This window comes from Neoarius graeffei, chromosome 17 (genome assembly GCF_027579695.1).
Source record: "Neoarius graeffei isolate fNeoGra1 chromosome 17, fNeoGra1.pri, whole genome shotgun sequence".
In the NCBI taxonomy this organism is placed as follows: domain Eukaryota; kingdom Metazoa; phylum Chordata; class Actinopteri; order Siluriformes; family Ariidae; genus Neoarius; species Neoarius graeffei.
In genome coordinates, this window is record NC_083585.1 from 64,362,863 (window position 1) to 64,375,570 (window position 12,708).

Genomic DNA, 12,708 nt, shown 5'->3' on the forward strand with positions numbered 1-12,708 from the left:
AGAACTGAATGAACAAATGAACGTCAGATTGTTTTGAAACAATCGGCCACAAGTTCGGCCATCAAGAAGCGAGAACGCAGACGGGTAAGCTCCGACTCTCATTTGGATACAAAACAACAAAAACAACACGTTTACCTGCATTTAGATTAATCCATGTAACTTGTATTGTGTATTTATGTTACCGGTCTAAGATTTATTTAATTTGCTTCAGAATGTGATTGTCTCAGTTCATCTGATTATTTAATGAGCCTTTTACGTTTTATCAGTGAAAATAGATGCATATGGGCGGCACGGTGGTGTAGTGGTTAGCGCTGTTGCCTCACAGCAAGAAGGTCCTGGGTTTCAGCCCCGTGGCCGGCGAGGGCCTTTCTGTGCGGAGTTTGCATGTTCTCCCCGTGTCTGCGTGGGTTTCCTCCGGGTGCTCCGGTTTCCCCCACAGTCCAAAGACATGCAGGTTAGGTTAACTGGTGACTCTAAATTGAGCGTAGGTGTGAATGTGAGTGTGAATGGTTGTCTGTGTCTATGTGTCAGCCCTGTGATGACCTGGCGACTTGTCCAGGGTGTACCCCGCCTATCGCCCGTAGTCAGCTGGGATAGGCTCCAGCTCGCCTGCGACCCTGTAGAACAGGATAAAGCCGCTAGAGATAATGAGATGAGAATGAATAGATGCATGTACATGTATGTTGCATAAGTTATAACACCTATCCTGTTTTAATGAGAGTCAACCCACAATCAACGAAGTCAAATCAGTCTTAGTTGAGCAAGTCAGTAACGGTATTTCTTACTTTCACCATGAATTTTTATTTATATGACTTTGGTCTATAGCTGTCAAAGGCCTCGGCCTTAAAACCGGTTCCCGCAGTGACGTCACGCGCTCAGGGCTGGCTGGCTCAGCGGGGCAGCTCCAATGCCAAATTTGCGGTCGAGTTTAACTCTCAAAAAATATTTTTTGATTCCTATTTATGCAGCATACAAGAGTCAAGGATGGAGATACTATCCACTCAGAAATGTATTTAAAAATAAAGGTTCTGCGTATCTCCTTAAAATAGTGAACTAAAAAAACAAGGAATGAAAACCCGGGGTTTAACAAAAACAACTCAAATATCTCGAGAGAGAGTTTATTTTTACAGAGTATCCGATTAGACCTCCGTTGTGTGTGTGTGTGTGTGTCCTAACAGAAGCGTTCACAGGCAGCAGTAGATGACAGTGAGAGGATCTTTACTGAGATGATCAGCTCCATGGAGAAAAAGCGCTCGGAGATGACGGAGCTGATCAGAGCTCAGGAGAAAGCTGAACTGAGTCGAGCTGAACGACTCCTGAAGCAACTGGAGCAGGAGATTGCTGATCTTCAGAGGAGAGTCACTGAGCTGGAGCAGCTTTCACACACACACGATCACATCCACTTCCTCCAGGTAACACTCACTGTCTGATCTACAGAGGGCGCTGTTCCTCACAAAGTTTCCTCCTAAAAGCTCATTACAGCAACAATAAATGTTCCTGTCTGAGATCCCAAGTGTGTCTTTGGTCTGATTCAGTCTGAGATTCATTCGTTCCTCTCCTACACTTTTCTCCTTCTCTATTCTGTGTTTCCTCTCTGTAGAGTTTCCCGTCTCTCTGTGTTTCTCCTGGATGTGACGACTCACCCAGCTTCACTGTCAATCAACATCTCTCATTTGATGGAGTGAGGAAATCTCTCTCAGATCTGAAAAAACGAGTCGAGGAAATCTGTGAGGAGGAATTCAACGTAATCCATCCACAAGGTAAACAAACAAACATTTGTTCTGTATCACAGTAAAGAGAGCCATAAAATTAATGTAACGGAAATAAAACATAAGCAGGAACAAAACCGCATCAAATCACAAAGCATTAGTATTAAGGCCAATTTATGCTGACAACCCAGTCCTCGCAGATGGCGTCGCAGATGGCGTCTGCAAAGCCCCCCCCCTTCGCAGACGCTCTGCGCGCACCTCCCAAAAATTGTGACCACTGCAGACAGCCTCGCAGACGAGGGCTCTGATTGGTCCACTCTACATCCGCTGTACACGCACTTCCGCTTCCCTACTTTCCCGGTTTGTTTTGTTTTCACGACCGCCATTTTTAAAAACACAAGCAAAGATGGAGCAGCACGAAGAGCGGTTGATCGAGGAAGTGAGGAAGTACGTACATCTATACGACTCCAGTTCTAGTCATTATCAGTAACCGGAGGATAAACACTCCACTAACCACACCCACCAACTACTCCAAGCGATTTTGCGACTTCGCACCCCCTTGCGTTGTGGTGGTGAATAACATCGCGCACGCCTATTGCTCCCCGCTCAACGATAAATTACAACTGTCTGCGAAAAGCTATCTGCGAAAGTCTTGTCGCAAGAGCATGCAGAGGCCCTTAGCCTCAGAAATTCATCTCATCTCATTATCTCTAGCCGCTTTATCCTGTTCTACAGGGTCGCAGGCAAGCTGGAGCCTATCCCAGCTGACTACGGGCGAGAGGCTGGGTACACCCTGGACAAGTCGCCAGGTCATCACAGGGCCGACACATAAACACAGACAACCATTCACACTCACATTCACACCTACGGTCAATTTAGAGTCACCAGTTAACCTAACCTGCATGTCTTTGGACTGTGGGGGAAACCGGAGCACCCGGAGGAAACCCACGCGGACACGGGGAGAACATGCAAACTCCACACAGAAAGGCCCTCGCCGGCCACTGGGCTCAAACCCGGACCTTCTCGCTGTGAGGTGACAGTGCTAACCACTACACCACCGTGCTGCCCGCCTCAGAAATGACATGTGCAAATTACAAATAAATTTCCCAGATAAACAGGACCTTAATCACAAATCCACAAACTAATCTTATTGAACTTTACACACAACAAATATGATGAACATTAGATCAGAACCGAGGCCTTAATTCCTCCATAAAATCCATCAGAAAGTAAAAACACACATTGTCAGAGCTTCAGCTGGGGAAAGTTTTTTGCTTCTCATGATTCTTACATTCAAATGCTGCACAGTGTGATGACATTTTGGCCGATCTCTAAATCGTGTCTGACTGAGAGCAGTGAGGAATCTAATTTTTCATTTTCATGCTTTAAACTGTTTTCGTGTCATTTTTCAGTCTCCATTTTGTCTCTGTGTCTCTACAGCTGCAGCAGTTCACATGATTTTACCCTCAAAACCAAAGAGCAGAGAAGATTTCCTGCAGTGTAGGTGTAACTAACACACACACACACACACACACACACACACACACACACACACACACACACACACTCTCTCCAACTCAGAGGAGGACCGCCCACATGATGGTCTTTCTTTTGACCTACAACACACAGAATGTGTATCAATAATAGTTTATTTATATCACACACACAAATCTAATACATACGAAGGATAAAATTCTGCCTAGAAATAACTAGTAATCTAATCTCACTCGGCAGAAAAAAATAATGGATTACTGTTATAAAGATGAAAGCTAGTCGCACAGAGGCACAATGATAAAATACAATATTTCAACAAAAACAATAAAAAGAGGGAAAAAATGAAATGACAGTGTGAGGAAAAGAGAAAGGAATGCTGATCTGAAGCGATAATCGTACTTTTGATAGAACGCTTGAAATTGCTGAAGCTAAGACTCTGGAAAGATTCATCAATACTGTTCCAGAGAGAAGCAGCTTTGAAGCGAATATTAAACTTGCCATCGTTAGTTCTGGCTGAAGGAACACAAAATGAAGATCTCGAAGCCAGTCAAGTTTTATACTTGTGCCTTGATGCTAAAAGTGTCAAAGTTATCAAAGGCAGGCACCAAATAAACTAGAATGAAATTTAAATATAAAAATCCTGTTTAAGTAATCTATAAAATCAGAGAATTTCATCATCTACAGCTTTTTAAAAATAGGAGGTGTGTGTTCATTAAAAGAAGCTAAATTAATAATTCTGACAGCTTTCTTCTGGAGTCCAGTTATCGGTCAAAGGGTAGTCTCATAAGTATTACCCCAAACTGTAACACCATATATTAAAAAAGAATAAATAAGAGAGTAGTACAGCTGAGTTAGAATACTTTGAGAATCATAGTGATGAAGCTCAGCAATAATTCCAAAGCCTCTGGAGATTTTCTTGCTCTACTGGTGGATGTGTTTCCTCCTGATGAGGTGAGAGTCGAAAACTACTCCAAGATACCTGATGTGGTTCTTCTGTTTAATCGGCTTATAATTAATTTTCAGGAAATGGTTCTGCTCAGTTTATTTGGGGTGGATTAAAAAAGAACAATTTTGTCGACATTCAGAGAGAATTTATTTGCACAAAGCCACGCAATGATATCAGAATTACTTTATTAATCCCCGGAGGGAAATTCAAATTTGCAACCAAGTTCCCACATATTGACCAATTCAGAATTTACCCTGGCTTCTAGAGAATCTAAAGATGAATCTGCCCGGAATAAATTTGAGTCACCTGCAAAAAGATGAAAATCAAATATATTGGAGCAGTTCATAAAATCATTTATGTATAAGAGAAATAGAAGGGGGCCACGATGTGAACCCTGTGGTACTCCACATGAAATTGGTAAAGAGCTGGATGAAATATTAACGATTGAAACAAACTGATGTCTATTTGATAGATATGAGGCAAACCAATCATGGACAATCCCACGGATGCCATAAGAATATAATTTTTCTTACAAAATATCATGATCTATGGCATGAACGGTTTTACTCAGACAAAGAATGATACCACAGGAAAATTTGCCATCTTCAATTGCTCTTTGGATTTTATCAGTGATTTAGTAAAAGTGCATGTTCTGTAGATGTGTTGTCACGGAAACCAAACTGACCAGAATATATTAAATGAAACTTCTCTCGATATGTATTCAGCCTGTTTTACATGAGTTTTTCTTACATTTTTGATAAAAATTGACAAAAGAGAAATTGGTGTATGATTAGAAGTTAACAGTTGAGCTCCTGCTTTAAACACGGGTCTGACACGAGCAAGTTTAAAAGAATCAGGAACAGTACCAGAAGTAAAGGAGAAGTGATGTAGGATCTCCACAGGCTTTGAGATTGAGTTTAATATCTTGAACAGGGCTACAGAAATACTAAAGGGGCCACAAGCCTCTCTGGACTTGAGCCGGAGAAAAAAGCCTTGAATTTCTTGTGTCCATGTAGGACTAAGAAGAAAGCTGTCGCTTGTCAGAGAAGCAAGAAAATCTGAAAATATTTTGTTGACCTTTGGTATTGCTTGGCTGATACTTTTACCAATGTCTGCAAAATAAACATTGAACTCATTTGCTAGATCCTTTTACCTATAGGAGTCAAATGGTTTAGCTTATTTCTCTACACTTTGTACTGAGCATACAGGCACTGATTTCTCATCTTGATCGATTTTTCTATACAATTTGATTTAATAAGTCATTGTTCTAAGACTGAAGGGAAATCCAAGGTTCATATTTGAGTTTGATTTCCTTCCTTGACATGGTTTTTCAGAGGAACATGAGCGGTAATAATTTCATCAGAGTTTTCAGGAAAGCTGGAGAATGTCATGAATATCAGGCTCACCATCGGACTGGCTAGAGCAGTCAATTTGTTGAAAACCATAAATAAATGCATCTTCATTGAACCATATGAAATCCATCCATTATCCTTAACTGCTTAACCTGTGCAGGGTCAGCTGGGATAGGCTCCAGCTTGCCTGTGACCCTGCACAGGATATTTAAGTGAATTAAAATATATATTGTCAATAAACATGGTTGAAAAGAATAGGAAGATAAAGTATTGATAAATTCACCTGTAGCTATCCGAGTGTCTGAATTCATCAGATTTAAGTTTAGGTTGCTCACAAAAATACAAAGCTTTGACTCCTCATGGATTTTATCAATTATTATGGAAAGCTTATTCAGAAATGGCTGAAAAGAACTGTTTCGGTGTCTGTATCTCACACCACAAGCTGTGTTCTTACTGCCTTCATTATGGAGCTCAACAGAAACTGATTTGTCTTGATCAGAAGTATTAAGGTCATCTCTTGGATTATAACTTCAGGAATTTATGAAGAGTCCAATTTAGAGTGTTGGGAAATGTAATTAAAGCCAGGTAAGTAAAAATTGACAAAACTATCTTTGAGTTGAATGCCAGGTTTCTGAAAGGCAAAGGATCTTCAATAGATGATCTAAAATACTATGTCTTGAAATTCATCAAATTTAGCTGAGAGGCTCCTGATAATATAGTGAAGGAAAGAGAACAACTTGTCAGATAAACAAGAAGATAGTCATCTATATCCCCCGCCCTACATACCAACTATATACCAAGTTTCAAAATATTGTCACGTTTTTCAAGTTCTGCTGCAGGAAACCAACCCTACCTCTTTACACTGACCTCAGCAGCCCATGACATAAACCCACCGGACGTTTGGTCCAGGTGAGCTAAAAATTAAAATTTCACATTTCTTAGTATCAAAAGGCACATACACATTACTTTATCAACACATATACCAACTTTCAAGACCAAACCACTCATAGTTTTCAAGTTCTACTCTGAAAACCAAACCTACCCTAGAGACCAAGTCTGAAATTGTTTCCATGGAAACATGAAAAATTAAAATTTCTCAAATTTCTTAGTATAAAAAGGCACATCTACATCACCTTGTTAACATGTATACCAAGTTTCAAATCCGTATCATGAATAGTTTTGGATATATGCTCCGGAAACGAACATTGCTCAAAGTCAAAATCTATTACTATGTAAAAATTTGAAAAATACTTTTTTCCAAAAATCGAAAATAGCAAAAGGCACCAGTTCACATATTGGTTGATATGTATACAAAGGTTCATGAAGATATCTTCAGTAGTTTTAAAGATATGGCCCAGAAACGAAAACGTGACCGGATGGACGGATGGATCGACAGAACCTGTTTCTATATCCTTCTCCAACCTTCGTTTGGGTGGGGAATAATTATGAAGTTCTTGAGAAGAATGAAATTCGTGTGGGGAATAGTACCTAGAATTAATATGACGAGTATTCACGTCAGGATTGAAATCATTTAGCTTTAGTGATAATTCTAATCATCATAATTAATCTCATAATAATTCTAAGCAGGAACAACGTCAGCTTGATTCACGCACAATTATACTGACAAAGTTAAGGTCAAAACAGAAAACGACGCCACGATACAACACGAAAGACTGAAGTATTTTGTGTGTACAGAATGCTGAGGGGGGCGGCACGGTGGTGTAGTGGTTAGCGCTGTCGCCTCACAGCAAGAAAGTCCTGGGTTCGAGCCCCGGGGCCGGCGAGGGCCTTTCTGTGCGGAGTTTGCATGTTCTCCCCGTGTCCGCGTGGGTTTCCTCCGGGTGCTCCGGTTTCCCCCACAGTCCAAAGACATGCAGGTTAGGTTAACCGGTGACTCTAAATTGACCGTAGGTGTGAATGTGAGTGTGAATGGTTGTCTGTGTCTGTGTCAGCCCTGTGATGACCTGGCAACTTGTCCAGGGTGTACCCCGCCTTTCGCCCGTAGTCAGCTGGGATAGGCTCCAGCTTGCCTGCGACACTGTAGAAGGATAAAGCGGCTAGAGATAATGAGATGAGATGAGAATGCTGAGGGAAAAGGGAGGAAAAGAAAAAAATGGCTGAATGTGAAAGCTGTTTGGAGTGGTTCCATCAGGAATGTGAAGCGACCCCAGGGCCTGTTTTTCACGATGGGGGGCAGCAACTGCAGAATCTAAAGGGGATGAGGTCTACCTAGAAGACCCACATAGGGGCCATTTGGCCCGACCGCTTTTCCCCAATACACTAATCACTCATTTTGTTATGGTAATGAGGCTGTTAGTGGCAGTGTGTGGGGTGAGGAGGTCACATTTCACACACTTCAGTGGTGAAGTCATGTTGGCTACTTCTGTGTGAATGTGAGAATGAGGAATAAAAACACATTCTATTCTAAAATGTGAACATGTGAATGTCCCATGTGACCATAACGACTCATGTGACTGCAACCAGACAATTGTTTGATGGATAAATAACTCAGTGCACATGGACTATCGCTTCAGTTCCCTCAAGAATTTTGTGGTGAAAGAAGCTCCTCTCCAAGGAACGAAGATGCAGAGATTCAACATTCAACAGGCATTGTAAGATTTCATTTCTAAGCTGTAAGGTAACTAACAGCCACATTTCCATAACAAAATGAATGTCTACAGGGAGGACTTGGGGCCAATTGGCCCTCTTGTGGGTTTTCTAGGTAAAAAGGCCAAATGGCCCCTGTCTGGGACTTCTAAATCATTCAAAATTACAATTATTTCATATCTGACTTATGATACTTAAATTATTTAAAAGTATAAAACAATACATTGATTCGGAGCATTGCATGAAAAGAGTTTATTCAAAGACTTACTGTAACAAGAACTTATTTTCTGAATGACATATTCAGAAATAATTCTGAATGAATATAATTCTGATTCTATAATTCTGAAGGAATTCTGAATGAATTCTGAATGTTTTACATAAAACATGTAAAACAGTAAAATGACTGTGACTGAGATTGTAAAATATGAATACTAAACAGTAAATTGATAATGTCAGTGAACCACTATAAAACGGACCTGGTATGTAAATACACTAAGTAAAACTGCATATAATCATGGGAAAAGGTCAGTATTGACCTACATTGTTACAGCTTTCTCAGTTCTTGCACATTTCACAAATCACCTGAGTGAATTTGTGTTCTTTGCACACAGGCCGTGCACATCGGGAGCATGAGTGAGACACTTTTTTTGTCTCGCGCATAGGGACACAGGCTGCACCTCTTTCTCTTACTCTGCAAGACACGGTTTGGCTCCTGTGGCTGGATGAACTGCCTCTGTAAGCCACACATCTCCATTGCCTGAATGACATGCTTCTGCAGATGGAGACTGGTCTCCAGTCGCCTCCTCATGTGAGGCATGATTAGCTCTTGAGCCAATTCCTTGATGAAGAGGCGCCGGGCATTTGGCACACCACCCATATAATCAGGGTGATGTGCTGTAAAAACAGTGAATGCATTCAGAGCAGCAACATCGACCACATTTTGCCAGAGCACCATAGGCCACCTCCTTGTTCGCCGCTTTGATGTGTATGTTTGGACCATTTGGTCCATGAGATCCACGCCTCCTTTGGTTTTATTGTAGTACTGTATGACCTCTGGCATGTCATTTTGGAGTTTTGAAGTTCTGATTCTTCACAATCAACAGGTCAACAGTGATCAACAGTGGTCCGCAGTATTTGTGTTCCTGACTGGAAACAGTTGCAAATATATTTTAGTTCCTAATGTGAGTCACTTTAGATCCATGTCTGCAATAATAGATCAATTATTTGTCTGTGCTTGTTTATAATATATAAAATAAATAATAGTGTTGTACATAGAAAACTACCTAATTTATGACATTTTAATCCATTTCCTATTTAAAATATAATAATTGTGGAAGTTGTAACTGGAAAAAAACAACAACAACTTACATTTCCATTATAAATGAATGCGGGTCTTTTTAGACCCATGTCTAGAAATTAGTGTAGTAATTCCAAATCCATGTAGAAAAATAAAAAATCACTTTCCTTACATTAAGGAGTACCTAAATAATTACTTTTATAAGTATAATGGGATTAATTGTATTGGTTTTAGAAGTTGTGAGAGTGAATATAACATTAATGCTTGGAATTACATTGGAAATGAATGCGGGTCTATTTAGACCCATGTTATGCATTAGTGGGAGTTCGATAGCTTATGCATCAAAGAGTTAAAGGAACCGCCTCGATCCAAACACAGTGAGGAGAAATCCTCATCTCATCTCATTATCTCTAGCCGCTTTATCCTTCTACAGGGTCGCAGGCAAGCTGGAGCCTATCCCAGCTGACTACGGGCGAAAGGCGGGGTACACCCTGGACAAGTCGCCAGGTCATCACAGGGCTGACACATAGACACAGACAACCATTCACATTCACACCTACGGTCAATTTAGAGTCACCAGTTAACCTAACCTGCATGTCTTTGGACTGTGGGGGAAACCGGAGCACCCGGAGGAAACCCACGCGGACACGGGGAGAACATGCAAACTCCACAGAGAAAGGCCCTTGCCGGCCCCGGGGCTCGAACCCAGGACCTTCTTGCTGTGAGGCGACAGCGCTAACCACTACACCACCGTGCCGCCCAGGAGAAATCCTGTTCCTCAATAAAAATCAATAAAGGTTCTCTGAAATGTTACTACGGCTACAGAAGGACTCTGAATCCAACACACACACGTTATCCTCTTCATGTTTATCTAAACCTTTTCCTGTGCAGACACAATTATACTGAGCATAAATTCATACAGAGACTCTGTGTGTGTGTGAGAGAGAAAATAAGAGTACTGAATAACAAAGGTATATAAAAAACTAATGTTTATAAGTTATTTTAAAATGGAAAACTGTGTGAATAATAATGTAGTGTCAGAACACTGTTGTGATGTAGGAATTAAAACATGCTGTACATTTCTCTGAACAGTAGGTGTCGCTAGTGAACTCTGTTGAATGAGACTCCGAGTAATGAATCTTTTCGTGAATCACAACCACTGAGCTCTATATAAAACCTGGAGGGCTCCGAACCCATTCCCCTCTGTAGTGACGAGTGAAGCCATCTGGACGCCATCTTACCACTCACATCGCGTGGATTTGGTTTGTGTGTTAAACTGTCATGTCATCTCATTATCTGTAGCCGCTTTATCCTGTTCTACAGGGTCTTGGGCAAGCTGGAGCCTATCCCAGCTGACTACGGGCGAAAGGCGGGGTACACCCTGGACAAGTCGCCAGGTCATCACAGGGCTGACACATAGACACAGACAACCATTCACATTCACACCTACGCTCAATTTAGAGTCACCAGTTAACCTAACCTGCATGTCTTTGGACTGTGGGGGAAACCGGAGCACCCGGAGGAAACCCACGCGGACACGGGGAGAACATGCAAACTCCGCACAGAAAGGCCCTCGCCGGCCACGGGGCTCGAACCCAGACCTTCTTGCTGTGAGGCAACAGCGCTAACCACTACACCACCGCGCCGCCATGAGAGGTGATGATAATAATAGTAATAACACAAAAGGCTGTATAATACTTCCTTTCTATTTAGGACAGCTGTTGAAACAGGATTATTTTCTCATGTTATTTGCCATTTTCACTTCATTCTCACAGTCATGTCTTAACAGTATTTATTCATCACATAATTCACTGTCATTTTAGACACAAATGATTCAGTTTTGATGCTTTTTCTTTTTAAGACGACACAGTGTTTAGCAAATGGGGTAACTTTTAACGTGGTAAACAAATGTAATAAGAAATACAGCGTCTGACAGTATGGATGCCGGATGCACCGTCTGGCCAAATGCTTCAGTGAGATGACGACTGGACTGAACCCACACTCCACAAGCAGTTAACAAAACTCATCTTGCATAGGCGTGAATTAATTTATTTCCAATGCATACATCATTCATAATTCTGATTAAAGTTGCATTTGTTTACCACATTAAAAGTTACCCCATTTGCTGAACAGTGCGTGGGCTTAAAAAGAAAAAGCTTCATTCTCACATGTTTTAACAGTATTTATTGGTCTCAATTTTGCTAATTGAATCTTTTTGTGTCTAAAATGTGACCAATAAATACTGTTAAAACAGAGGGGAATGGGTTCGGAGCCCTCCAGATTTTATATCGAGCCGAGGCTTCTTTCGTCATCGGTCACATGGTTTTGTCTGCCACGCCCCCTTCTACTCCATTCGCGCTTCGGAGCCTCACGACAGACAGGTGTCTCACACACACTGCTTATAAATCCTGTGATTAACATCTAACCTGTGGATATTTTATTGTTTTAGATTTCTGTTATCTGACTCTGGATCCAAACACAGTAAATCCTGAACTCATTCTGTCTGAGAAGAACAGAGCGGTGACACGCAGTGAGACAGAACAGAGATACTCTGATCATCCAGAGAGATTTGACTCCTGGCGGCAGGTGTTGTGTAAGGAGAGTGTGTGTGGACGCTGTTACTGGGAGGTGGAGTGGAGGGGTGCTGTGGACATATCAGTCTCATATAAAGAGATCAGCAGGAAAGGACGGGGTAATGAGTGTGGGTTTGGCCGCAGCAGTCAGTCCTGGAGTCTGCAGTGTTTTCCTTCCTCTGTCTGTTTCTGGCACAACAACATTCAGACTGATCTCCGAGGTCCATCACCCTCCAGAATAGGAGTGTATGTGGATCACAGTGCAGGAACTCTGTCCTTCTACAGCGTCTCTGACCCGATGAGGCTCCTCCACAGAGTCCACACCACATTCACTCAGCCTCTATACGCTGGGGTCTGGGTGTGGCGTTCTGACTCATCTGTGAGGTTTTGTGATCCGATGAAAAAATGAAATGTTGGTAAAAGTTGAAATGTTTAGTAAAATTATAACTGAGGTGTCAGATTGAATTTCTCCCTGAAATACAAAGACACTTTTGTGTGCAGAAACTGTGGCACTAATGAATTATTTTCAGAGTGCATCTGTTTTATAGATTAATAAGAAAAGTTACATAAATGTCTTAATGCAGAATATAAGATGTTTCTAGAAAAAAATTCAGACAATTTTAAATGTCTGCACTATTATGAGATTTATTACACTGATATGAAAGTTTAGAATGTCTCAAATTCTGTTTTTTCTTTGGCAAAATCTGTTTCTTCAGAAATAAAACTTCCT

General features: G+C 41.3%; 1 protein-coding gene across 1 annotated transcript in view; it reads left to right on the forward strand.

Moving 5' to 3' along the window:
- LOC132901268 (E3 ubiquitin/ISG15 ligase TRIM25-like) overlaps nucleotides 1–12,427 on the forward strand; it is a 92,295-nt gene extending 79,868 nt beyond the window's left edge. Inside the window, exons 9-12 of the mRNA XM_060943584.1 lie at nucleotides 1,179–1,412; nucleotides 1,601–1,760; nucleotides 3,150–3,209; nucleotides 11,855–12,427. Of these exons, the coding sequence (XP_060799567.1) occupies nucleotides 1,179–1,412; nucleotides 1,601–1,760; nucleotides 3,150–3,209; nucleotides 11,855–12,387 (987 nt within the window). The 3' untranslated portion in view covers nucleotides 12,388–12,427. The remainder of the gene's footprint in view (nucleotides 1–1,178; nucleotides 1,413–1,600; nucleotides 1,761–3,149; nucleotides 3,210–11,854) is intronic.
- The last annotated feature ends 281 nt before the right edge of the window (nucleotides 12,428–12,708 follow it).